The sequence below is a fragment of the Ceratotherium simum genome, chromosome 14, assembly GCF_057802395.1.
Source record: "Ceratotherium simum simum isolate JZ-2026a chromosome 14, ASM5780239v1, whole genome shotgun sequence".
Classification (NCBI taxonomy): domain Eukaryota; kingdom Metazoa; phylum Chordata; class Mammalia; order Perissodactyla; family Rhinocerotidae; genus Ceratotherium; species Ceratotherium simum.
Window position 1 is genome coordinate 3880162 of NC_141913.1, and position 25261 is coordinate 3905422.

The window sequence follows — 25261 nt, forward strand, 5'->3', positions numbered from 1 at the left end:
ATCCTTCTAGTTGCTGTACGTGGGACGCGGCCTCAGCATGGCCAGACAAGTGGTGCACTGGTGCGCGCCTGGGATCCAAACCCGGGCCGCCAGTAGCAGAGCTAGAGCACTTAACCGCCAAGCTATGGGGCTGGCCCAAGTCAGAGGTTTATAACCCACAAATGCTTCAAAGAATATTAAGTGATATTAAATGTTTCCAGGATCAGATGAAACACCATATAATAAATAAACAGTAGTGGAAATATATTGCCAAAAACTTGCTTACTTTGTAAGATATTTCTTTGAGAAATCTGAATTCTAGGAAACTGAGAGGACCTTGAGAACAGGAACCAAGTTCTACATTTCTATCTACAGTAGCTGGTTCATAGTAGGTGCTCAATTAATTTTTGCATAATCAATCAATCTTGAATAACAATAGTTTTTTAAAACAGTTTACTTATTTATTTGTTTATTTATTTATTTATTTTTGTGAGGAAGATCAGCCCTGAGCTAACATGCTAATCCTCCTCTTTTTGCTGAGGAAGACCGGCTCTGAGCTAACATCTATTGCCAATCCTCCTCCTTTTTTTTTTTCCCCCCAAAGCCCCAGTAGATAGTTGTGTGTCATAGCTGCACATCCTTCTAGTTGCTGTATGTGGGATGCGGCCTCAGCATGGCCAGAGAAGCGGTGCGTCGGTGCGCGCCCGGGATCCGAACCCGGGCCGCCAGTAGCGGAGCGCGCACGCTTAACCGCTAAGCCACGGGGCCGGCCCAAAACAACAGTTTTAAGACAGCTTAAAACAAAAGCCAGTGCAGTACTTAAGAGAGGGCAAACAAACTAATGGTTCTGAGATTAATGATATATAGGACTACTCTTTTTGAAGCTAGGATAATGAAACAATACAAAAGCTTTTACAATATTTCACACACTTCCTTCCTTAGCTAGGAACTCTCTTCCCTTCCCTACACCATTAACACAATTTAATAAAGTCTAATAATATAGTGAAAATCCAATGCTATAAATAGTATTGATCTGACATCAAGACATACCTCATTATAATGGAAGAGAAATTAAGGTTTGTAGCTAAAAGATAACTACCTTTAAATAGCTCTTCCAATAATGATCTACACCGGCAGTCAGCAAAACTACTGGCCATGAACAGCCACATCAACTATTTTTGTCAATAAAGTTTTACTGAAACACAGCCAAGTCCATCCATTTATGTACTGTCTATGGCTGCTTTCACACTGCAAAGGCAGAGTTGAGTAGCTGTGACGGAGACCAAAAATATTTATGGTTTGGCCTTTTACAGAAAGTTTGCTGACCCCTGTCCTACATAATTCTTTGTAAATTTATATTTTCAGTTACTAGACTCTCCGCAGATTTAAAAATAAATAAAAGTTACATAATAGTCTTTGTACAATTAGATAGTGAAAGGTATGCTAACTTTACAAATGAAAAACAGATAACATTTCCCCCCCATCACGATTTTTGTCAAACTCCTTGCAGCAGCTGTTTTCAAAAGAACTGACAGACTTTGCTTGCTAGGAAGACAGGTTTAGAGTGATTTTTCTTCCTTTACAAAAAACAGTACCTCAGGTTTGTTTGGCTATTCAGCAGGACAGTAGGAGAACGGGCAAAAAGGTAAAACAAGGCAGCAGAGAAGAAAGGAAGAACTGCCAAATCAAAACACCAAGAAAGCAAATATCACAGTATCAAGACCTACAGAAGAAAATGTCCATTAGCATCATGACAAGGGAGGGACAAGACACTACGGTAACTCAAGCATTACAGTAGGGACTGTTTCAAAAACAGGTACTAAATTATTTCCAGTGCATACCTCTAAAAGTTTGTGCATATTTCCCATGCACTAAGTTAGGTTTGAATCATTTTTTTCCCTATGTATATAATAAATTTTAAAAACTAAAACTCAAAAGTTTTTAATTCAAAAAAATTTTTTAATAAAAATCAGAGTTGTCTTCTTCAAGCTTTAAAATTTGATTGCCCTATTAGATTAATACACTTAAAACTGGTATTCTAGTTAATAAGTACACTAATTTGGTGCTAACCATTAAGATACTTTCCCCCTCAATTGAGAGATACACTTATCATTCTGTAGACAGAGAATCCAAGATCCATAATTAAATCAATTGACTGAAAGAAAAAATAATAGTAAGAAAATGACTATATACTAAAACAAACATATTCCTAAATTAGGCTTTACTCCCTAAAAAACAAACCCTTTAAATTTATAACCATTACCTTGTACATTCTAAATGTCAACAGATTATTTATGAGGTATAAAATTTATTAAATAAACTTATTCAAAAACTATTATCAAATCTATCATTTATAGTTTTCTTTGTGCCCAGCATCAAGCTAAGTGTTACATACATCTTCATCTTCTCATTTAATATGTAACTAACCAAAGAGATGTTTAACGAATGTATTTAAATAAAACTCCATAAAAATATTTACCAGTTTTTATAATCAAGAGAAATAGTAAACTCTCCAAAAGAACACTTATTATAAAATAGTGGATTTGAAAAAAATGTTCACAAGCAGTAAAACCAGAATGCAAAGTTTTAAAAAATTATACCTATTTTTGTCTTCTATTGATGTATCTTCTGAACTTTTGCTTTCTTCTTTAAAATACTGGCCTGAGCTAGATGGGTTAGCAAAAGTAGAAATGAAAGGCCCCAGAGACTGGAAGGCTGCTTGGCGAACCTGGGAAGGAGATAGGACAGTAATAACACAGAAAAATAAGGGGTTATTAATAAGCTACTTTCCATATACAGAAAGATGGTTAAGATAATAATAACGTTTTTCTAAAAGAAACCCAGATTCAGAACTATAAATCATTCTTCAGGTAGGATTTAAAATTCTTTATAAACTATTCTCTCTTTTTTTTACTTTCAATTTTTTAAATCCTGGCTTGACTATTTAAACCATGAGAATATGAATATGAGATCCAAATAAAACGCTAGCATGGAACGAAACTGAAGAAAGTCCTGTTGTGTTCTCAAGAACAAAACAAATGAAAAAAACAAGACTGCCAAACAGAAAACATAAAGCAATAAAGTCAACAAAATGTGATAAATCCATTTAATATTTTCAGGTAGGAAAGACTATAATTTGTTCACTACAAGGAAGCAAGACAGCTGTACCAGAACCACACACTCATCAGAAATATAACACTGACTTACAATACACTACACAAAAATCTAGAAGCATATATTACTATTATCAATGAATATCTCAAGTAGGAAAGTTGAAAAGGAGGTTATAGAATTTTACGTCATATTGTATTCCTGGATTATTTTTGTAATCAAGATTTAAAAAAAATCTGGAAAGGAGAAGTTTCATGAGAGGAAGTAGAATCTGACAAAGCAACTGTGATGGGAAAGACTGCAAACCAATTTCTCTGAGATTATGCCTTTCACGCCTAACAATACCTTCTCCAAGTTTTAAAATGAGGATTACATGAAACGTAATTTTTACAAAAAAAAATATAGAAATTTTACAAAGGCAAATACATGTAAAGATGCCCATTATTAGTATTCACCTACTTGGAGAGGCAGATACAAAATTATTCAATTGGTTAAAAAAAAAGGCTAGAATTATATGCACAATAGCAAAAAAGAATATTGTGTACACGTGAACTTACAGATTTTTTCTACTTTATAGTCAATAAACGTTACTTCCATAAAAGCATAAAAGGTAACTTTTAAAATTATATGCATGAGTTTAGTCTACTCTGATTAGTGTTACAACTCTGAGCTTGTCTCAAATAGGCATAGGATTTATATATACCTCAAACGAGTGAGATTAAAGGAGTCCTTCATTTTAACATAAACATATTCCCAAATTAACAGGAAATACTGCATGTTATGGAGCCAAAACAATGACAAGTACTTAAAGTTTAAAAATGAAAACTTCAAATATGCCACATGGTCTTTTGTAACAATCTTATACAAGATATTATAAAAACGTTAAAATAGGGCCGGCCCCGTGGCTTAGCGGTTAAGTGCGTGCGCTCTGCTGCTGGTGGCCCAGGTTCGGATCCCCGGCGTGCACCGATGCACTGCTTCTCCGGCCATGCTGAGGCCGCGTCCCATATACAGCAACTAGAAGGATGTGCAACTGTGACATACAACTATCTACTGGGGCTTTGGGGGAAAAATAAATAAATAAAATTAATAAAAAAAAAAAAAAAAAAAAAACGTTAAAATAGTACTAAGGCTTAACCGTCTTTCTCTGTGTAGATTTGTTTTGAAAATTGAATGTGGTAAGATCCTGAGATCAACTTCTGGCATGACAGTGTCAGGAACTCCACTGACACACTCCCCAGTAAAATGAGTGAAAATGGAAAAAAAGACTCCACCATTCAACACCTCTAGAATTGGTCCTAAGGGCAAACAACAAATGAAGGAAAATCTATTCAAGGAAATCTACAAAAATTCAGTAAAAAAAAAAAAATGCGCGAGTTTGTGGTATCTGAACCAAGACCAGCTCAGGGAGGCAGAGCTTCCACTCCAGACCACTGCAGCCAAGAACACTGGGCTCCCTCTCCCCCAGTTCCCAGCCAGAGGGCTTTCAGTGTTTCTCATCTTGCCCCCAGCTACCTGTTGCTGCGGCCAGGTCCTGGGCAAGTGCTGTGGAGAGGTGGGGGCTTCCCTTCTTCTGCCCAATGCCCATTAGTGGAATGGAAGCTCTACCTCGGACGTGGCTCAGAATACTGGGGCCCCAACAGCCCCTGGCCCAACTCATAAGGCCAGGAAAGAAAAGCCAAGAGAAGCTCAGGCTGCTGGCCCTCCCATGCCCACCAAAACGTTGTCATCCCAAGGGTGACTGTGGGCATACCCCAAACTGCACCTCCTGGAGGGAGGAACTAAGAGTCCACGAAAGTATTCCAGCCAGTCAGTGAACAAACAAGCAAATAACAACAACAAGCCCCAGAGAGGGGTATCAGTACCCAAATTTGCTACAATATAGTATCTAAAATGTCCAGTTTCCAACAAAAAAATACAAGACATGCAACGGAACAGAAAAGTATGATCCATACACTGAAAAAAAATTGGGTAACAAACTCTCTAAGAGCAATAAGATGCTGGACTCCACAGAAAAAAAAACTTCAAAGTAGCCACTATAAATTGTTCACAGAACTAAAGGAAAGCATGATTAAAGAAGCAAAATAAGGTATGAGGACAACGTCATATCAAATAAAGAATATTAATACAGAGACAGAAATTATAAAAGAGAACCAAATGGAAATCCTGGAGTTGAAAAGTATAGCAACTAAAATAAAAAACTTACTACATGAACCCAACAGTAGAGCTGAACTGGTAAAAAAAGAATTAGTGAACTCAAGGTATACCAATATAGATTATGCAAGTTGAAGAATAGAGAGGGCCGGCCCCGTGGCTTAGCGGTTAAGTGCACGCGCTCTGCTACTGGCGGCCCAGGGTCGGATCCCGGGTGCGCACCGACATACCACTTCTCTGGCCATGCTGAGGCCACGTCCCACATACAGCAACTAGAAAGTTGTGCAACTATGACATACAGCTATCTACTGGGGCTTTGGGGGGGAAAAATAAAGAAAGAAAGAAAGAAAGAAGAATAGAGAGAAAAAAGAAAATGAGGAAAAATGAATAGAGCCTCAGAAAAATGTGGGATACCATCAAGCACACCAACACATATGTAATGGGGATACCAGGAGAGAAGACAGAGAGAAAAGAGAAAACAAAATCTTTGAGGGAATGATGGCTCAAAACTTCCCAAATTTATTAAAAAACAATAACCTACACATCCAGGAAGCTCAACAAATAGGATAAACTAAAAGAAATACAAACACACACATCATAGTAAACATACTGCAAGTCAAAAGCAAGGAGAAAATCTTGAAAGCAGCAAAAGGAAAGTGACACATCACTTACAAGGGAACCCCAATAAAATAAACACCTGACTTCTCAACAGAAATAAAGGAGGCCAGAAGGCAGTGGGGATAACATATTCAAAAGCTCAAAGAGAAAAACTGTTAACCAAGAATCTTTCTTTTTTTTTTTTTTTTGTGAGGGAGATCAGTCCTGAGCTAACATCCACTGTCAATCCTCCTCTTTTTGCTGAGGAAGACTGGCCCTGGGCTAACATCCGTGCCCATCTTCCTCCACTTTATATGGGACGCCGCCACAGCATGGCCCGATAAGCGGTGCATCTGTGCGCGTCCGGGATCCAAACCCGGGCCGCCAGCAGTGGAGCGCGTGCACTTAACCGCTACGCCACGGGGCCGGCCCCATTAACCAAGAATCTTATACCCCAGAAAGCTATCTTTCAAAAATGCAGGCAAGATAAAGATATTCCCAAATAAACAAAAACTGAGAATCTGTTGCTACCAGACTCACATTACAAGAAATACAAAAGGAAGCTCTTCAGGTTGAAAGCCAGTTACCGTATATGGTAATTCCAATAAAGAAGATCTCAAATTAATAACCTAACCATCTACCTCAAGACACTGAAAGAAGAGCAAACTAAACCAAAAGCAAGCAGAAGGAAGGATTTAATAAAGATTAGAATGGAAATTAATGAAATAGAGAATAGAAATACAGAGAAAATCAGTGAAACCAAAAACCTTAGAAAGATCAACAAAACTCACAAACCTTGAGCAGACTGGACAAGAAACAAAGAGACAAGACTCAAATTACTAGAAAATCAGAAAGATGGCACATTACTACTGACCTTACAGAAATAAAAAGATTACAAAGAAATACTATGGATAATCATAGACCAACAAAGTAGATAACTTAGATAAAATGGGGAGATTCCTAGAAAGACACAAACTACCAAAACTGAAGGCAAGAAGAAATAGACAATCTGAATAGACTAAGACCAATCTCTAAGAAGAGATTAAATTAGTAATTAAAAAAAAAAAAACTATCCACAAAGAAAAATCTAGGCCCAGATGGCCTCACTGCTGAATTCTACCAAACATTTAAAAGAGAATACCAATTCTTCACAAATTCTCCCAAAACAGAAGAGGAGGGAACACTTCCCAACTCCTTTTACAAGGCCATTATTACCCTGATAACAAAACCAAGCAGGAAAAAAAAAAAAGCCATCACAAGAAAACTACACACCATTATCTTTTATAATATAGACATAAAATTCCTTAACAAAATACTAGCAAGCTAAATCCAGCAACATACAAAGAATTATTACACTACGACCACGTGAGACTTACCCCAGGGACTGAACATCTGAACATCAATATAATACATCAATAGGATGAACATGATTTATATTTGTACAAAAATTTTATCCAGTAAAAAAAATAAAAAAGTTAATATAGTAGTCTGTCTATTGTCTACTCCTAAAAGTACTAACAATAACATACCTTAAGTTATACATTATTTCTTAAATTATGAAATCAAAATCACATTCGCCATAAAATGTACTATTTTACAAAAATAATGATTAAACAAAACCCTACCCAACGTGAAGGATCACTGATCAAATTAATAAATAGTGCTGATAATTTAGTCCGTCGGATTTCTTGACATGTTGCACAGGAAACCGCCATGAAGCATTCAGCACAAGCCTTCCGGACTCCCCATACGTTATCAGAACATAGTTGGAAAAACCTGGGCAGCTATGCAAGGAAGACAGTGTTTTGTCAGGCAGACAAACAGAGTAGGTTTCAGTAGCTACTTTTATTTCATTTTCTGCTTTCATAGTGTTTTAAAATACTAGATTTTCTTAACAAAATTTAGAAGACCCATTTATTATTAATACTCAGTAATTTTAAATAAATCACACCTAATTCATAATACTATTGACTATGGAAAAGCAAAAATACTCCCAACAAATACAGCTTAAATGTTATCCAAGCGCTCGTACCTAAACTTAATTATTTTGCATAACAGATAACAGATGGTTTCAGAAACTCTTCAAGTATGTTAACTTTCATATTAAGCATATATATTCCATGTAGTGACTATTTAAAAATAAACTGCTGTACATTTAATTTGTCACTAAAATACTTGAGGGTTGCAATAAAATGAAAGATTTGAATAAATAAGAATTGATTTGTCCAACAGAAATAGGAGAGGTAAAAATGGATCAATGGTTCTTACACACATCTGCATTTTAAACAAACCATTGTTATCAAAACACAACTCAAGTGCCCAGATTACAGAAATTTAAACTCCTAAACTCCAAATCATATTAACTTTCTGGTTTACATTCATGAGATTATGTTAATAAGATTTTGGGGTAAATGTATGTTTCAAACTTTATGTGCCACTTTGTATTCCATTGCTTACTCTTTTGTTTCTGTAAAACTTACCAACATTTCCTCAGTAGCTTGCTGGCCAACTACGCTGCAAATATCTCCAAAATTGGCAGCACAGACCTGACAACAAAAGCATCATTGACATTTCAAAATATTACATATAGGATTCTTTAAAAATAATCTTTTAAATTTCACATATCAATACAGTAACCACTAGAACCATGTGTTCTTAAACAAACAAAAGACTAAACAATACCTTTCGAACATGAAACATTCTGCAATCACAGCACATCTCACAAAACCTAGGGAGGATAAGACGTTCTGTGATGTCCTTCCCAACCATGGGAGCCATTTTGCACATTATCTAAAATAAATAAGAACAAAAACGCACTGAAAATATCTTCAAACTAAGACTTTTCCAGTTAAGTTTGCTAACTTATTACAAGTATATAATTTAAGGAAATATAAAACATAATATGGTATCATTATACTGCACACATCACCAAAAACATTCACCTTATTTATCTGAGTTGAAGACAGAAAAATAGATATTTACTACTAGTAAAATCAACCAATAATTACTAAATGCACAGTAAACCCAGAGAAAAATCCTAAAAATTTCATTTTTGTCTATAGTTTCAATCTTATTAATCATTTTGCCTGGTAACTTTATTTTTATTTATTTATTTATTTATTTTGTGAGGAAGATCAGCCCTGAGCTGACATCCGTGCTAATCCTCCTCTTTTTGCTGAGGAAGACCGGCTCTGAGCTAACATCTATTGCCAATCCTCCTCCTTTTTTTCCCCCAAAGCCCCAGTAGATAGTCGTATGTCATAGTTGCACATCCTTCTAGTTGCTGTATGTGGGACGTGGCCTCAGCATGGCCGGAGAAGTGGTGCGTCGGTGTGAGCCCGGGATCCGAACCCGGGCCGCTAGTAGCGGAGCGCGCGCACTTAACCACTAAGCCATGGGGCTGGCCCTGCCTGGTAACTTTTTTTTTTTTTTTTTTGTGAGGAAGATCAGCCCTGAGCTAACATCCATGCTAACCCTCCTCTTTTTGCTGAGGAAGACTGGCTCTGAGCTAACATCTATTGCCAATCCTCCTCCTTTTTCTCCCCCAAAGCCCCAGTAGATAGTTGTATGTCATGGTTGCACATCCTTCCAGCTGCTGTATGTGGGACGCGGCCTCAGCATGGCCGGAGAAGCGGTGCGTCAGTGCGCGCCCGGGATCCGAACCCAGGCCGCCAGTAGCAGAGCGTGTGCACTCAACCGCCAAGCCATGGGGCAGGCCCTGCCTGGTAACTTTAAAAGCAAAAAACAACCCCTCCATTTTCCCAGTGAAGAAATAAATGGTGACTGCTCAAAGGAAAAGATTATCCATAGGAAGGATCTGGGTTGCATACATCTGTATTGCTAAGAAAAGACTATACAGAGGCAGTCCTTACCTTGCTAAGTACTGTTTTAACTGAACCTTGTGCATATGGGCACAAGGTTCCCCACTCAGCAAAACCCAGGTTCCAAGGAAGGCAAGGACATGGTCCTGATATGCATGTGTTTCAGTTAACACATTACCAGGCAAAGTGAAGATGAACTGTTTGAAAATCAGGCCAAGTTTTTAAAATAAATTCCTCCCACAGTCAGTACAGACAGAAATACAATGGTCTGTCATCATTTATCTATTACATCTACTCCTAGCCACTGCAAATATGACAAGAAGTAAAAGGCATACAGATTGCAAAGAAAAAACTATTCACATATGACATGATTGTCTACACAGAAAATCCCAAGGAATCTACAAAGAAGCCACCAGAACACATACCTGAGTTTAGGAAGTTTGCAGGACATATGTCAGAATACAATAATCAAATGTATTTCTATAAATTAGCAATGAACAACTGGAAACATTTAGCTACAGTATCCTTCACAATAGTGTTAAAGAACACTAAATCTAACAAAATATATATATGATCTATCTACTGAAAACTACACAAGACTGACAGGATAAACAGATGGAGAGATCTAGGATGATCATGGATTGTTAGGCTGGCAATTATCCCCAAATTGATCTGTAGTTTCAACACATCCCTGCCAAAATCCTAGCATCCTCAGAACTGGCGATAACACCTACATCTCCCAAACCCCAAACCCAGTTTTGTTTTTTGACTCCACACTGTTTCTAAGCATTCCAAGCTCTAGTTAAAGATCCGAAGCTACACTGTATCACTGATCTAGCATAATTAAATTTATCAAAATGAATTATTCCCAAGAGAGAGAACAACTAGGGAGCCAAGAGAGAGAACAACTAGGGAGCCAAGAAATGCAAATCATGACAAAATAAACATAAACCAATTATAAGAGAATGATGGGTTTCATACTAGTGCTGGACATAGTCTTTTTATTATAATTATAATGTTTTACTATTGTTAAATCCCATCAAAAATTATAATAGAGGAAGTTAAACTCCACTCAATATAAAGTTATGCCAAAACTGATTTCCTTTATTGAGGAACTTAAGAAACATAAAAAAAAAAAATCTGTTTTGGATCTTGACAGAGGTGGTGGTTGCACAACACTGTGAATGTACTAAATGCTTCTTAATTGTACACTTTAAAATGGTTAATTTTACAGTACGTGAATTTCACTTCAAAAAAAATATTACAGGAAAAAAAGTATCTAAATTTATTATTAGCCAGCCCTGGTAGTCTACTGGTTAGCATTCGGTGCTCTCAGTGCCACGGCTCGGGTTCACTTCCCGCTCAGGGAACCAGACCACCCGTCTGTCGGTTGTCACACTGTGGTGGCTGAGTGTTGCTGTGATGCTGAAAGCTACGCCACTGGTATTTCAAATACCAGCAGGGTCACCCATGGTGGAGAGGTTTCAGCAGAGTTTCCAGACTAGGACAGACTAGGAAGAAGGACCTGGCCACCCACTTCTGAAAAAATTGACCAGGAAAACCCTATGAATAACAGCAGAGCATTGTCTGATATAGCAGCGGAAGGTGGAAAGGATGGTGCAAAAAGACCAGGCAGGGCTCTGCTCTGCTGTACACAGCGTCATTAGGAGTTGGAATCAACTCGACAGCACTAACAACAACAAAATTTATTAGTTAACTGGTACCTGAGTATCTAACAATAAAATAATGGAATCAAGGAATTTCCAAAGGAAAGGAACTAGAGAGATGATCTAGTTCATCCTACTAATGATCCAGAAGCACTAGAAAATTTTGGTATCATTTTTTTCTATCAACAGAGATGCAATTATATCATTTTAGGTTTATAATAAACTTTCACTACCCAAATAGATTTGAATAAATTTTCAGATGAACTTATCATTTTCCTACCTAATTTATTATCAGAATTCTTACTCTGAACTCAGGAACCATAGATGTGAATTGCAACATATACTACTATACTCTAATTCATGCCCTATTTATGGACAGCTCTCAAATAATCAAAATATTTGATAATCATGTCAAAAAACTCAGAAAACTTAATTTTATACTTGACTTAACTATGTGCATAATGACTTAATCTATATATTTTTCTAATAACCATAATTTGTATCATCTATCATATCACAGTATAATGACTTGCCTGATTACCCTTCCTCCCAAGACCATATCATCAAATGGCAGGAGCCAAGTATTATTATTATTTTTTCTACCGTGCTTACACAGTGCCTAGAAAAGTACTCAATAGCAATTAAAGGGGTTCAAATGTTTCTTCATTCAATATAGCGTTTTTTGTCTTTTTAATTTTTAACTGTACTGGTTATTTCTACCATCCTCTTTTTCCATTTTGACATAATAATGAATTTACAGTTACTTATTATTTTCTTGCTGTATATCTTGCTTTCTCCGAGTTCAGGGGCAGAGCCATCTACTTCCCAGGTGCTTAGCACAATATAGTGCCCACAGAAAATACATCTCTTCCCTTGTAAGCCTATGTCCCTTTCTATCCTAGCATTATATTTCAAATTTAATGATTTGTGGCTACTTTGATACATAATATGTATAAACCCTAGAGTAAGTAATGTAGCATAATATTTAATGAACACCCCCTATTAGTCAATATAGTGACTAATGTTTTACCTAAACTGAAAAATTGCGTTCTACTTACAGCCACGGCTTCTGTTTTCACATCGTCATTGCTATCTGGGGCAGTCAGCTCTATGAGGACCGGGCACACTTTGGTCTCCACATCAAATCGCTCAATTAACTCCTGCTCCAGCAGAGCCAGCAAAGCTGCCTGACTTGTTTTTCTTACCTAGGGAAAAATTAAACAGTATAAACAAAGTACATACACGATATAACAAAATTCTATTCTTGATTTTTACAAATTTAAAGACTTCTCATTCCAAGTTAAAGGGACTCAGGGGCCGGCCCCGTGGCTTAGCGGTTAAGTGCGCGCGCTCCGCTACTGGCGGCCGGGGTTCAGATCCCGGGCGCGCACCGACGCACCACTTCTCCGGCCATGCTGAGGCCGCGTCCCACATACAGCAACTAGAAGGATGTGCAGCTATGACATACAGCTATCTACTGGGGCTTTGGGGGAAAAATAAATAAATAAAATTATTAAAATTATTAAAGGGACTCATAACTGGCAAAACCTTGCAAATAAAAATTTATGGCTATTTTCTTCAACTATTGCAAAGACTGAACTTGGCAGACTGTTTATAATTAATGAAGTGAAACAGAAAAGCCATCCTTGTTGAAGATGTCTCACAAAGTAACAAATTTTTTGAGGGACACCTATGAAAACATGAAGTGAGAATGCAGCTCCTAGGCGTTGTCTATAACAGCACTAAGGAGACCTCCTAGATTTGCCAGACTCTCAACACATCTTGGTCTAAGACAAATGGTCATTTTGAAAAACAGAATAACGAAGTCAAAGAGGAAAAAACATTCAAATAAGACCACTTAGGGCAGGCCATTCTACACACACCATACTACATAAATTTCCTGAAGAACATGTAAATAGCACTCTTACCTGATTATTCTGATCTGCGAGATATCTAACCACAATGGGTAGTAAGTATTTGGAAAAAGCATATGGGATTGAAGGCCGGTTTTCTTGACAAAACAATGCAATATGAGGCACCTGTTCCATCAGCTCTGCTCTCACAGTTGGTTCTATTGAAATAACAGAAATGTGAGCAAACACATTCTTCCACGGTAACAAAACTTTTGCCTGGGCTCGAGACTATTAGGAAAGCTTTGGACTTTCACCCTCAACATAAAAAGGGCTTACAAAACGTTCTCTAACTCTCCGATCCTTTTCACCCCCATGAGTGAAAGGAGGATCTTAATCCCATCCCAAGCTTCTAGCTTCACAATGCAATCATTTCCTATGACTGAATTTATTCATCACCTACATTGTGCTACACAGTGCTAGGGGTTAAATATCTGACATTCACATCAACTATAATATGGTATTATCTATACACTCTACTATTGAAGAACCTCCTAGGACAAGTTATAAGGACTGGCTCCTAATCTAAATTTAGTTAATGAATGGAGGATTTATAGTTAGACCTAACTAAGACTAAAAAGGATAAGTGAATATTAAAGGAGACTAACAGATTTAAACAAAAAGAAAAACCCGAAAAGACCCAATTATATATGGTAATTTAAAGGTGACAAACATGGCCTTTCAAATCTCTGGGTTTCAAAAGGATGACTATCCAATAGGTAATGAATGGTAGGAAAATCAGCTAGTTATGTGAGAAAAAAAGATAAGATTCCTATAACACACACCATACATAAATTCTGGGTGAATTAAAGTTCCAAATATTTTTCTTAAAGATCAAAAGCACTAAAAGACAACATTTTTAAAAATGTTTAATCTTGAGAGGTGGGAAGCCCTTTCAAGGCAAACAAAACCCCAAAACCAACTAAAAGACCAGTTAATTTCACTTTGTAAAGACTTCAATATAGACAACAGATACCACACTCAGTTAAAAGGCACAACAGCCTGGGAGAAAATACATGTATAACAAAGTATTAATAACTAAATACACAAAGAACTCACTGTTCAAATGAATACAACAAAGAAAATAAGGATACAAATAAGCAATTCATAGGAGAAATGTAAGTGATTGAAACACATACAGACCTGAGGGATTATCAATACAAGTCATCACATCAGACCTAATTAGAACTTGGCACCTATTAATGATGAAATTAAAGTTACCTTAAGGTAAATATGCATGAATGTGTCCAGAGGAATGTCAGATTTCAACAAATAGAAATTAAACTATCAGTAGAAAATGTACTGGCATTTTACAAAGCTAAGAATCTTATCAACAAACCAATATTTGGAATTTCTATTACACGGCTGTGCCATTTGAAGTCAGTATCTGAATAAAATAGAATGCTTCTGTTTTGAAAAATAAAAACTTAGTTAAAAAAAAAAAGTAGACATATAAGCCTTTACTTTTTCTCTCTGACTCTGAATTTGCTTACATTGACCTGATACTTACCTATCTTTTTGAAGCAAAAGAAGGACATAAGTTACAGTTTTAGTTAAGAATGAAATCAGTAACTTTTCTTTCTTCAAAACCCTGATTAGGCAAAGAGACCAATGGAACAAAACAGAGTCCAGAAATGGACTTATGCATATACAGACAACTGATTTATAAAAAGGTGGAAGGGAAAGATAGCCTTCTCAATAAATGATGCTGTGTCAACTGGATACCCATATTAACAAAAAGAAAAACAAAATGAAACTTGTCCCCTACTTCACATCATACACAAGAATAAATTCCAGGTAGAATGCAGATTTACATGTCAAAGGCAAAAACAATAAAGCTTCTAGATTAGATAACAGGAGAAAATATTCATGACTTTGAGGTAAGGAATATTTTCTTAAACGGGACACAAATAGTACTACCCTTAAAAGAAAAGAACACTTCTCTTCTGTAACAGGCACCACTAAGAGAGTAAAAAGACAAGTCAGAGTGAAAAGGATACCTATAATACACACAAATGACACAGGGCTCATAACCAGAATAAAGAATTCCTGCAAATCTGTAATAAAAAGACTGTCAATTTAAAAAAAGGGGAAGAGACTTGAACGGATATTTCAATAAAGAAGATGCAGAGGGCCAGCCCAGTGGCATAATGGTTAAGTTTGTGCGTTCGGCTTCAGCAGCCCGCGGTTCGCAGGTTTGGATCCTGGGTGCATGGACCTATGCACCACTTATCAAGCCATGTCATGGCGGCGTCCCACATACAAGGTAGAGGAAGATGGGCAGGGATGTTAGCTCAGGGCCAATCTTGCTCAGCAAAAAGAGGTGGATTGGCAATGGATGTTAGCTCAGGGCTAATCTTCCTCACCAAAAAATAAATAAAATAACATAAAAAAAGAAGATGCGCAAATAGCCAATAAGCATGTAACCAAGTGCTCAGCTTTACTGGTTACTGAGGAAATGTAAATTAAAACTACAATGAGATATAAATTTAAACTAAAATTTAAAATAAACAAGTGTTGGTGAAGATGTGAAACAACAGGAACACTCATACACTGCTGGTGGGACTACAAACTGCTATACCACTTTAAAAAACTCTACGGCATATCAAAGATGAATATATGCATACCCTATGACCTAATAACTCCAATTCTAAGTATATACCAACAGAAATGTATGCACATGAGCTCCATGTGACTCCTTGGCTCACAGCAGCATTAACAACCTAAAGCTAGAAGCAATCCATATGTCTCCTAACAGAATAACGGATAAATAAATTGCAGTGTATTCATACAGCATTGCAGTATATTCACACAGTAATCACTGAATAACAATTTAAAAAATGTATAAATACAGTTACATGCAATGACATGATGAGCTTCAGAAGTATAAACAAGCGAGACACAAAATAATATATTCAATATGATTCCATATAAGGTTCAGACAGGCAAACTATACATTTAGTGGTCAAAATGTTGATTACCTTTGGGGAAGAAGGACAGAAATTAGGAGGTGCACTGAGATGGTTTCTGGGATGCTAGTTCTATTTCTTGATCTGAGTACTAATTACATGGGCCTTCATTTTGTGATACTTCACGGAGCTGTACATTTATAGTTCATATACTTTTTGTATGGTGTTATATTCCATATTAAAAGAAAAGAAAAAAAATTTGCTTCAAGTATGTTATTTCTGAAACCCTGAGAATATACTTGTAACTGGTTTGGATTCCAAATTTACACAACCAGGAATAGTTTGAAAACTGCCTCCCTCTTCCATCCTCTCCCCTAAAACAATTACAAAAACACACGCACAAGGATTTACTCCTAGTTGCTAACAACCCTGAGCCTGGGAAAACAACTCAAAACCACTTGGGGGTCACTCCCATTCCCACAATGAAGGCTGAGCCAAACACCAAATGCCTATGAAGACCCACTAAAGATGAGCTCACAATCCAAAACTATAAAAAAAAAAAAAGACAAGAAATGATCCTTCAGGAGTAAAAAGATTAAGACGCGATTAACGGGATTATGACACCAAGAACTTCAGCTACCATGAACAATCTTTAGAGGTCACGATCATTTTATTTTATTTTATTTATTTATTTATTTTTTTGAGGATGATCAGCCCTGAGCTAACATCCATGCCAATCCTCCTCTTTTTGCTGAGGAAGACTGGCCCTGAGCTAACATCCGTGCCCATCTTCCTCCACTTTATGTGGGATGCCGCCACAGCATGGCCTGACAAGCAGTACGTTGGTGTGCACCCGGGATCCCGAACCGGAGCCACCAGCAGCGGAGCGCATGCACTTAACTGCTATGCCACGGGGCCAGCCCTAGGTCATGATCATTTTAAACATTCTATTTTAAAGATACAATAAAAGGAAATATACTGAAAAGAAACATGATAATAGGGAAAGAAAAACAAGAGGATCTGAAAACAAAGCACTTAAAGACTCCTGAAAATAAAAATGGAGTTAACGGCAATGAAACAGTCAACAGTCAAATGATGGCAGGTTAGAATTTGGTAGCAAATACTTCGCTGAGAGAAATTACCAAAATGAAGATGGGAGTTAAAGGAGTAGAAAGTTAGAACAGGTTAAGAGCCATGGAAAATACATTTATCTAACAAGAGTCTTATATTCTGAACCACATACAAAAAATCTACTCAAACAAAAAATAAACTTAAAAAAAAGGAGTTTGAGATGGAGGAGAGGCAACATTCAAAATGTTAAAGGTTGAAAATTTCCCATATCTGATGGAAAGACAAGAATCATCAAAGTCAAGAAGTAGGGCAAAGTCCTTAGTAAAACAAATAAAAATAAATCTGTACCTAAACACATGACAGTGAAACTGCAGAATGTCAAGGAAAAGAAGTCTTAAAAGCAGGAAGAAAAAACAGATTCCTACAAAGACTAAATGAGACTAGTAGACTTCTCAACAGTAACAACAGTAAGATGAGAATAGAATAATATTAAACTATCAACTAGATTTTTACATTTAGCCAAATGATCATTTAAGAATAATGGTGAAATGTCCTTTTCAGACAAAGGAAAAAGGATATGTCACTGCCAGACCTCATCAATACATATCCTTTCAGAAAGAGGAAATTGAACCAGAAAAGAATCAAAGATGTACTTGATGAGGGGAAAAAAACTTAGTAAATTTAGCAGTAAATCTAAACAAGCATTTACTACATAAAATCATAAAAATGTAAAAGATAAATTTAGAGAAATAAAAAAATCAAGGTAAAAGTTGATAAAGATAAGGCAGAAGAAAGATTTAAAAATTCTAAGCTCCTTATTTGTTTAGGAGGATAGATTATATGCATTAACTTTGGAGTTGCATATTTTTCAATAGTCTTTATCTTACTTGAACATCGCAACCCACCCAGCCTACCAAGTTAGAAACCTCAGGGTCAACTCCCTCTTCCTTCATTCCCTTCAACCATCACAGTAGCCCTGAAATCCCTCCCTAGCACTTCAACTTCTCTCAAACAACAATTAGTAGAGTCTCCCAACTGGTCTTCCTGCCACCCATCTTTTTTAGCAAGTCAATTCATACTGCTATTGTTCTAAATGACAAAAAATGCAAACTCTCTAGCATGGCACAGTATAAACCTTTACTATCTAGTCCTCAACTACCTTGTTTAACAGCCTCATTTTTCTAAACTGTAGACTCAGTAAGTAAACTCTCTGTTGACCAAATGGGCCACTATCTTCAATTCCTCCAGCCTCTAAACCTGTCTTTTCCTCTCCAGAGTATGCTCTTTCCCTCTTTGTACCTTATCACTCTATCAAACCCAACTTAAATGTCACAAACTTTCTGAAGACAGCCCCAATCCACCCCATTTTAATTTACTGTTTATATGTAGGGTGCATTCATTAAACTGTTAATCTGATGACAGGAATTCTTATTCATCTCAGTAACACTCTAGCTTTCAATCTGGAACCTGGCATAGAGTATGCACTGTTTTACATTTACTGAATGAATGGAAAGTGTAAATGTCAACAGAGATATTTATCATGAACTCAACAAGGTGAGGACATATTTTTAAAATATATATATACATATACATATTTATAAAAACCAGCACTATAGTTGATAAACAGTTAAGAGAAAATAAATTCCTCCTTAAAGAGTATCTATGTCTTGACTAAGAAAGGAATAACCACAATGGGAGTCAACAGTGCCAAAAATTTAAGTTAAACTGTTATATCTCTGCCAAGTCAAAAAATAAATTATAAGTTAAAAAATATAATTGATGAGACTCTCCTAAAAGTATTCTGGAACAAGCATATACATGAGCAATTACGTACAGAGAACATCATAATGAGACAGATTATTAGTAAGCTTATAAATGTTTTTCCACCCTATAAAAAAATTAAAAATATTTAAGGCTTATGTAAAGAGTAAACATATTCCCATAAAAATGAATTGCTTACTAAAAGATGAGCTCATCTAAAAATTTAAAAATCAGGCTTGTTGACTTGCCAAAAAGTTTCTTAGAAATTGAAAAATAACATATTAATAAAGAGATAATGGGTTTAAGAAAAAAAACTTTACTTTTGAATGTTTCTAAAATCAAATATAAAAATATGCTTAAAACTTAATATTAGGTTAAAATGGTAAATTTTATGCTATGCAGATTTTACCACAATAAAATGCATTTTTTAAAAACTTAATATAATTATATTCTAAGCCTCAAATCAAGTTGACCTCTCCCTTAAGCAGACCCTTCTATCTTCACTTTGGAGACAAACAGCTTTAGTCTTACAGGCGGTGATTAACATTTTTTTGCAAGAGAGAAAGCAAACAGAAAGAAAGCATTTTATATTTGCCTAAAAAAATCTACAGCTCACTCCAATCCCTTTTAATTTATTCAAAATTATTTTTTAAAGTTTTTATTAATTCTAAAATATTAAGGTACATGATGCAAAACAATGTTCTTAGATTTTTCTGATGAGAAATTCCCCAAATTAAACTAAATGGGCCTACTATAAAATTTTGGATCTTAGTAACAGATTTTTATTTTCTTGTTACTGATGGGTTTGATAATTAGGAAATCTTTTAAAGAAATCTCATAACACACTAAGTTTTTCATTAGTTTTTAGAAACACAAATTTGGTAAAGGAAACTGTTCTCTGCATAAACATATACCTGAATCATCAGCCAATCTGCTAATTCTTTCCAAAACAGCAATACAATCTCTTTCATCATCACAGACTTCCCTCAATGTATCCAGCAAACTCCGGGCCACCATTTGTCTACGCAGAAAAAGAAAATTATATAGCGTTCAGTGGCGTCAATAGTTAATACAGGCATACCTAGTTTTATTGTGCTTTGCTTTATTGCACTTCCCAAATAATTTGATTTTTTATAACACCCTCCACCAGCAAAAAGACTACGACTTGTTGAAGGCTCAGACGACGGTTAGCATTTTTTAGCAACCAAGTGTTTTTTAATTAAGGTGTGTACATTGGTTTATTTTAGACATAATGCTATTGCACACTTAGGAGACTACAGTCTGGTGTAAATATAACTTTTATATACACTGGGAAACCAAAAAATTCGTGTGACTCTCTTTATGGTGATATTCACTTTACTGCAGTGGTCTGGAACCGAACCCACGATATCTCCGAGGTGTGCCTGTATTTAGAATGTCAAAAGGCAGAATCCATATAGTTTTAAAGAAAATTTTTTTATATTTGTTATAACACATATTAAGTCCCTAATTTCCTAAGTGACAAATGCTAGTATGGGTCTTATTTTAACAAGATGAGACTGAACATTTACCAAAATACTTCTCATTTTTATCTAACTGATTTGACAAATTTCTAAGGTCATTTCAGTTATCTTCAATTATCATAATAATGGGAAAATATACTCATTCTTCATTATATGAAACATTATCTTTACATATTTTTACTAAATGAGTTTTACAAACCTATACTCAAAAAATTTAAGCAAAGACTTAGATTTCCCAGAAAAGTCTGATACAGGTGGACTGGGGACCAAAGTTGGAGAAACAACGCATTAGGAAGAGTGTTAGCTCTTGGTCACTGCCGTGTCCCAATCCCCTTGAACATCACCTGGCACACAGTAGGTATACAACATCATCTGTTGAAAGAATAATATACTCCTCAGTAATCACTTTATACAAATATCAAAATTATGCCTAATAGCAAACAAGTGCTGGTTTTTTTTTTTTTTTGCCAAAAAGCAAAGAAAGAGTGTTATATGCTTACTAGGATCAAGGAATAAACAACTATTAAAGAGGCCATGGCTGTGATTATTAATTAAACTTGGTGACTCAGGCTGTACATGTTAATAATACCAACTTTAAACCGGATAATTTTATTTTCCCTACTGAAATTAATGTAATAAAAACCATACTTCCACTTTAATGAAAAGAATATGCACATACCTGTTAAATACGTTCTCACTTGCAGCATACTTGTCCAATCTCCCCAGTGGCGTCAACATTTCATCTTGTGAGACAAAGTCCAGGGCTGAAGGTATAATAATCACATCAGACTCTGAGCTGTAGTCATCCACACCAACTATCAGAGACATCAGAAATACTCCTTACAACACTTTGAAACTAAAAAGTACCCCTTGCCTGTCTGAAGTAGCGTAAGTAAAACTGCCCTTGTTTCTGGAGTGGTACAAAGAATCACAAGAGAATCTTAGAATCAATTTAGAAACTATGAATAAATGAAGGATGCTTTCTCTCCTTTTACTACAGATATGTTCTAATTGTTTCTAGAAGCACAGGGGCTGTAGAAACTCAGTATGGGGTGATCACAGAACAGAGGGATCAGAAATGAGGGACCACAGAGACCTGAGAACTTACACGTTCAATCAGAACACTAACTACTTGTAAATAAATAAAATGTCAAACACTGATATGGTTAATACTGCAATGCAGTCAGAGAAAAACTCACATTATATACAGAAGAACAAAGATAAGAATTACAACAGACTTCTCATCAGAAACAATACAAGCCAGACAAGAGCAGACCAACATCTTTCAAGTACTGAAAGGTAACACGTCAACCTACAGCTCTATACCCAGGCAACACAAGTCTTTCGATAGCTTTGAAACTTGTATCTTTCAAATATAAAGGTGAAATAAAGACTTTTTCAGACATACAAAAGCTGACAGATATCATCACCAGAAGATCTGCACTAAGAGAAATATTAAAGGAAGTCCTTCAAGAAAAAGAAAATTATACCAGATGGAAATCTGGATCTACAAAAAGAATGAAGAGCATCAGAAATGGTAATTATGTGGGTAAATACAAAAGCCCTTTCTTATTTAAAAAATCTCTTTAAAAGATAATTGACTGTTTAAAGCAAAAATACGTACTGCAAAATAAAGAGAAAAAAATGGACTGTGGGGTTTATATCATATACAGAAGTGAAATGTACGAATACAGTAGTACAAAGGCAGGAAAAGGACGAAGTATACCATCCTAAAGCTCTTACATGGTATGTGAAGAGATATCTATTACTTGAAGGTAGACTGTAATAAGTTAAAAGACATATACTAATTATAAACTCGACAGCAACCACTAAACATCAAAAACCCACTAAAGACATATACCTAGTAAGCCAATAAAGGCCATAAAGTGGAATCATAAAAAATACTCAATCCAAAACAAGGCAGAAAAACAGCATGAAAGGAAGAAGGAAGAGCTAGGACAAATAGATGAGAAACAGCAAGATGAGAGATTTGAACTCAACCATATCAATAATCACATTAAGTGCAAATGGTCTAAATACCCCAATTAAAAGGCAGAGATTGCCAAACTGGATTAAAAATAACATCTAACATGAAAATAATTACTTACACAGTACAGACATTTTATACAGGTTATTCTGATCTACAATTCACAGCAAAGTACCTTATTTATTACGAATCAGAGTTGCAAAAACCATTCAGATACTCTCATTTGGTCTCAGTTCTCTCCTTTGTAACATAAGACCGTAGAGCTAGCACGACCTCAAGGGTACCGTCTTTATGCAGGCTCTAGAATTCTACGACTATGACCCAACTGTTTCATCAGCCTCACACTTGTTAATCTTAAAGATAGACATTAATAATATTGATTCTGGTCCACTGAAAGTCAGGGGCAGTGGGGAAGACTCCTAGGGTGGTGACTGTCAAACATCGCTATGTTTAAGACAAACTTGGAGCGCTTACCTCTAAAATGCAGATTCCCAGATCTCATACCCAGATACTGATTATGTAGATTTGAAGTGAGGCCCAGGAGCATTCATTTTTAATAAATACCCCCATTAATTCAAATGCAGATTGCTGAACAACCATATTTGAGAAACATACTCCTGGAGGGTAACAAAATCATATTTTGCTTCAGCTGTTGTCACCACTCAATCAATCATGGTTGCCAATTAATTTAATCACAATGTAGTCATAGCAAAAGTGGTGTGAAAAGGGCAGAGGCTCTTTAACGTAAGACAGATCTGGGTTCAAATCTCATGTTCTGCTACTTCTAAACTACCTGTGTGAACTTACTCAAGTACCTATTTTGGGTCTGTTTCCTCATCTATAAAATACTTGCTTGTTGTCAAGACTTTTAAGACACACATACAAAGATAATGTGTATGAAATATCTAATATGGTGTCAGGCAAATAAGTAAATGTTCCTTCCCACTCTGCTTTTTGGTTTTTTTCTGGATACAGAGAATCTCAATGTGGTTTCCATGTGTTTTTAAAGATTTTATTTATTTTATTTTCCCAAAGCCCCAGTGGATAGTTGTGTGTCGTAGCTGCACATCCTTCTAGTTGTTGTATGTGGGACTCGGCCTCAGGATGAACGGAGAAGTGGTGCCTCGATGCGCACCCGGGATCCGAACCCGGGCCACCAGCATCGCAGCGCGCGCACTTAACCACCAAGCCACAGGGCCGGCCCTCCATGTGTTTTTAAATGTTTTCATTCATTTCATTCAACCAGTAAGTAGGACAGCATATATACTGTAAGTGCCAGGCACTCAACAAGGAACACAGATACAAAAACTGGACAAAAAGTGTATGCATGTAAGTATATATGTACATATATATGTATATATGTGTGTGCATATATATAGACATATATATACTTTACTAAGAAAAGATACATTGTATAAGAGTATATACATACAAAATATGCTGTTAACTATTGTACGTTGTTAACTATTATAAGTCTGCCCTGGTGAGTAAAAGAAGTCAAACCAATTCTTGGAAGACACACTAGAGTCTGCCAAGCAGGACAGAGGGCCGGAAGAGGGCATTCTAAGCAGAGAAATCCAAAGATAGGGAGTCCAGGAAAACCCATGTCATGTTTAGAAAATTACAAGTAATTTACTACAAGTGGGGCACAGGGTTCATACAGAAAAAAGGCAGGAGTAGGGGAATGGAACAGAACGAAATCAACTTAGCCTTCTAAATTTCAAAGAGTAACATTATTATATTTTGCAAAATCCTCTTACCTGGCTAGAGAAACCACATTACCACCCTGTAATTAGAAATGGCATTTGAGATTTTCTAAGCAACAACTTAGTTAAATTCAACAATTATTTCCTTTGAGCAATAGACAATTCCAGGCAGTGTATATACTTATTCAACTGTGCTATAATAAAATTTGATTAAAATGATCAATTATTAATTAAAACCATCATTTATTTTTTAAAAATTAAGAAAGAAGGAAAGATCATGATGTCTTTTCCAACCTAAAGACCTCTCTGTCTTTATGCAGCATTCTAGGAGAACCCCAGGCCTCATGTCACTCCTCTTCCAACCACCCTACACTCTTAGTTGTGGAAGAGCAAAGGAGGGAAGGAGCACATAGGAGGCCCAGTGCCCTCAAGAATATAAAATTCTAATCCAATGGAGACAATTCTAGTTCTACCCGCATCAATACCATAAGTAAGCCTCTTTTCTATTCCTCCATAACAATGCTCAGATACACTACAAATGCATGCTAACTGCATGCTCACTCACTAAGAATTTTGAATCTACAGTAGTCCCCGTCATGCGTTGGGGTTACGCTCCAAGACCCCCAGCGGATGCCTGAAACCTCGGACAGAACCAAACCCTACATAAACTATGTTCTTCCTATACATACATACCTATGATTAAGTTTAATTTATAAATTAGGCACAGTAAGAGATTAACAACAATAACTTCTCTTTCGCGCATTCGAATTGCCAGCATCACTACGCTCGTGCTTTGGGACCACTATTAAGTAAACTAAGGGGTACTTGAACACAAGCACTGTGATACTGCGACAGTCATCTGATAACCTAATGACTCCTAAGTGACTAACAGGCAGGTGGCATATACAGCGTGGATATACTGGGCAAAGGGGTGATTCATGTCCTGGGCAGGAAGGAGCTGGACAGTGCAAGATTTCAACATGTTACTCAGGACAGTGCCCAATTTAAAACTTATGAATTATTTATTTCTGGAATTTTCCATTTAATATTTTCGGACCCAGCAGACCATGGGTAACTGAAACTGTG

At 36.3% G+C, this 25261-nt stretch overlaps 1 protein-coding gene across 5 annotated transcripts in view; it reads right to left on the bottom strand.

Moving 5' to 3' along the window:
• Positions 1-25261, bottom strand: part of PPP4R1 (protein phosphatase 4 regulatory subunit 1) — a 65371-nt gene that overhangs the window by 24807 nt on the left and 15303 nt on the right. For 3 of the 5 annotated variants that reach the window (XM_087438913.1, XM_087438908.1, XM_087438910.1), the window contains 8 exons: positions 21162-21297; positions 19895-20001; positions 13258-13400; positions 12388-12534; positions 8524-8631; positions 8322-8387; positions 7467-7625; positions 2580-2707 (listed from right to left, as the gene is read on the bottom strand). In XM_087438913.1, coding sequence (XP_087295039.1) covers positions 2580-2707; positions 7467-7625; positions 8322-8387; positions 8524-8631; positions 12388-12534; positions 13258-13400; positions 19895-20001; positions 21162-21297 — 994 coding nt within the window. The remainder of the gene's footprint in view (positions 1-2579; positions 2708-7466; positions 7626-8321; positions 8388-8523; positions 8632-12387; positions 12535-13257; positions 13401-19894; positions 20002-21161; positions 21298-25261) is intronic. The other 2 variants (XM_087438911.1, XM_087438912.1) reach the window with 1 other exon arrangement.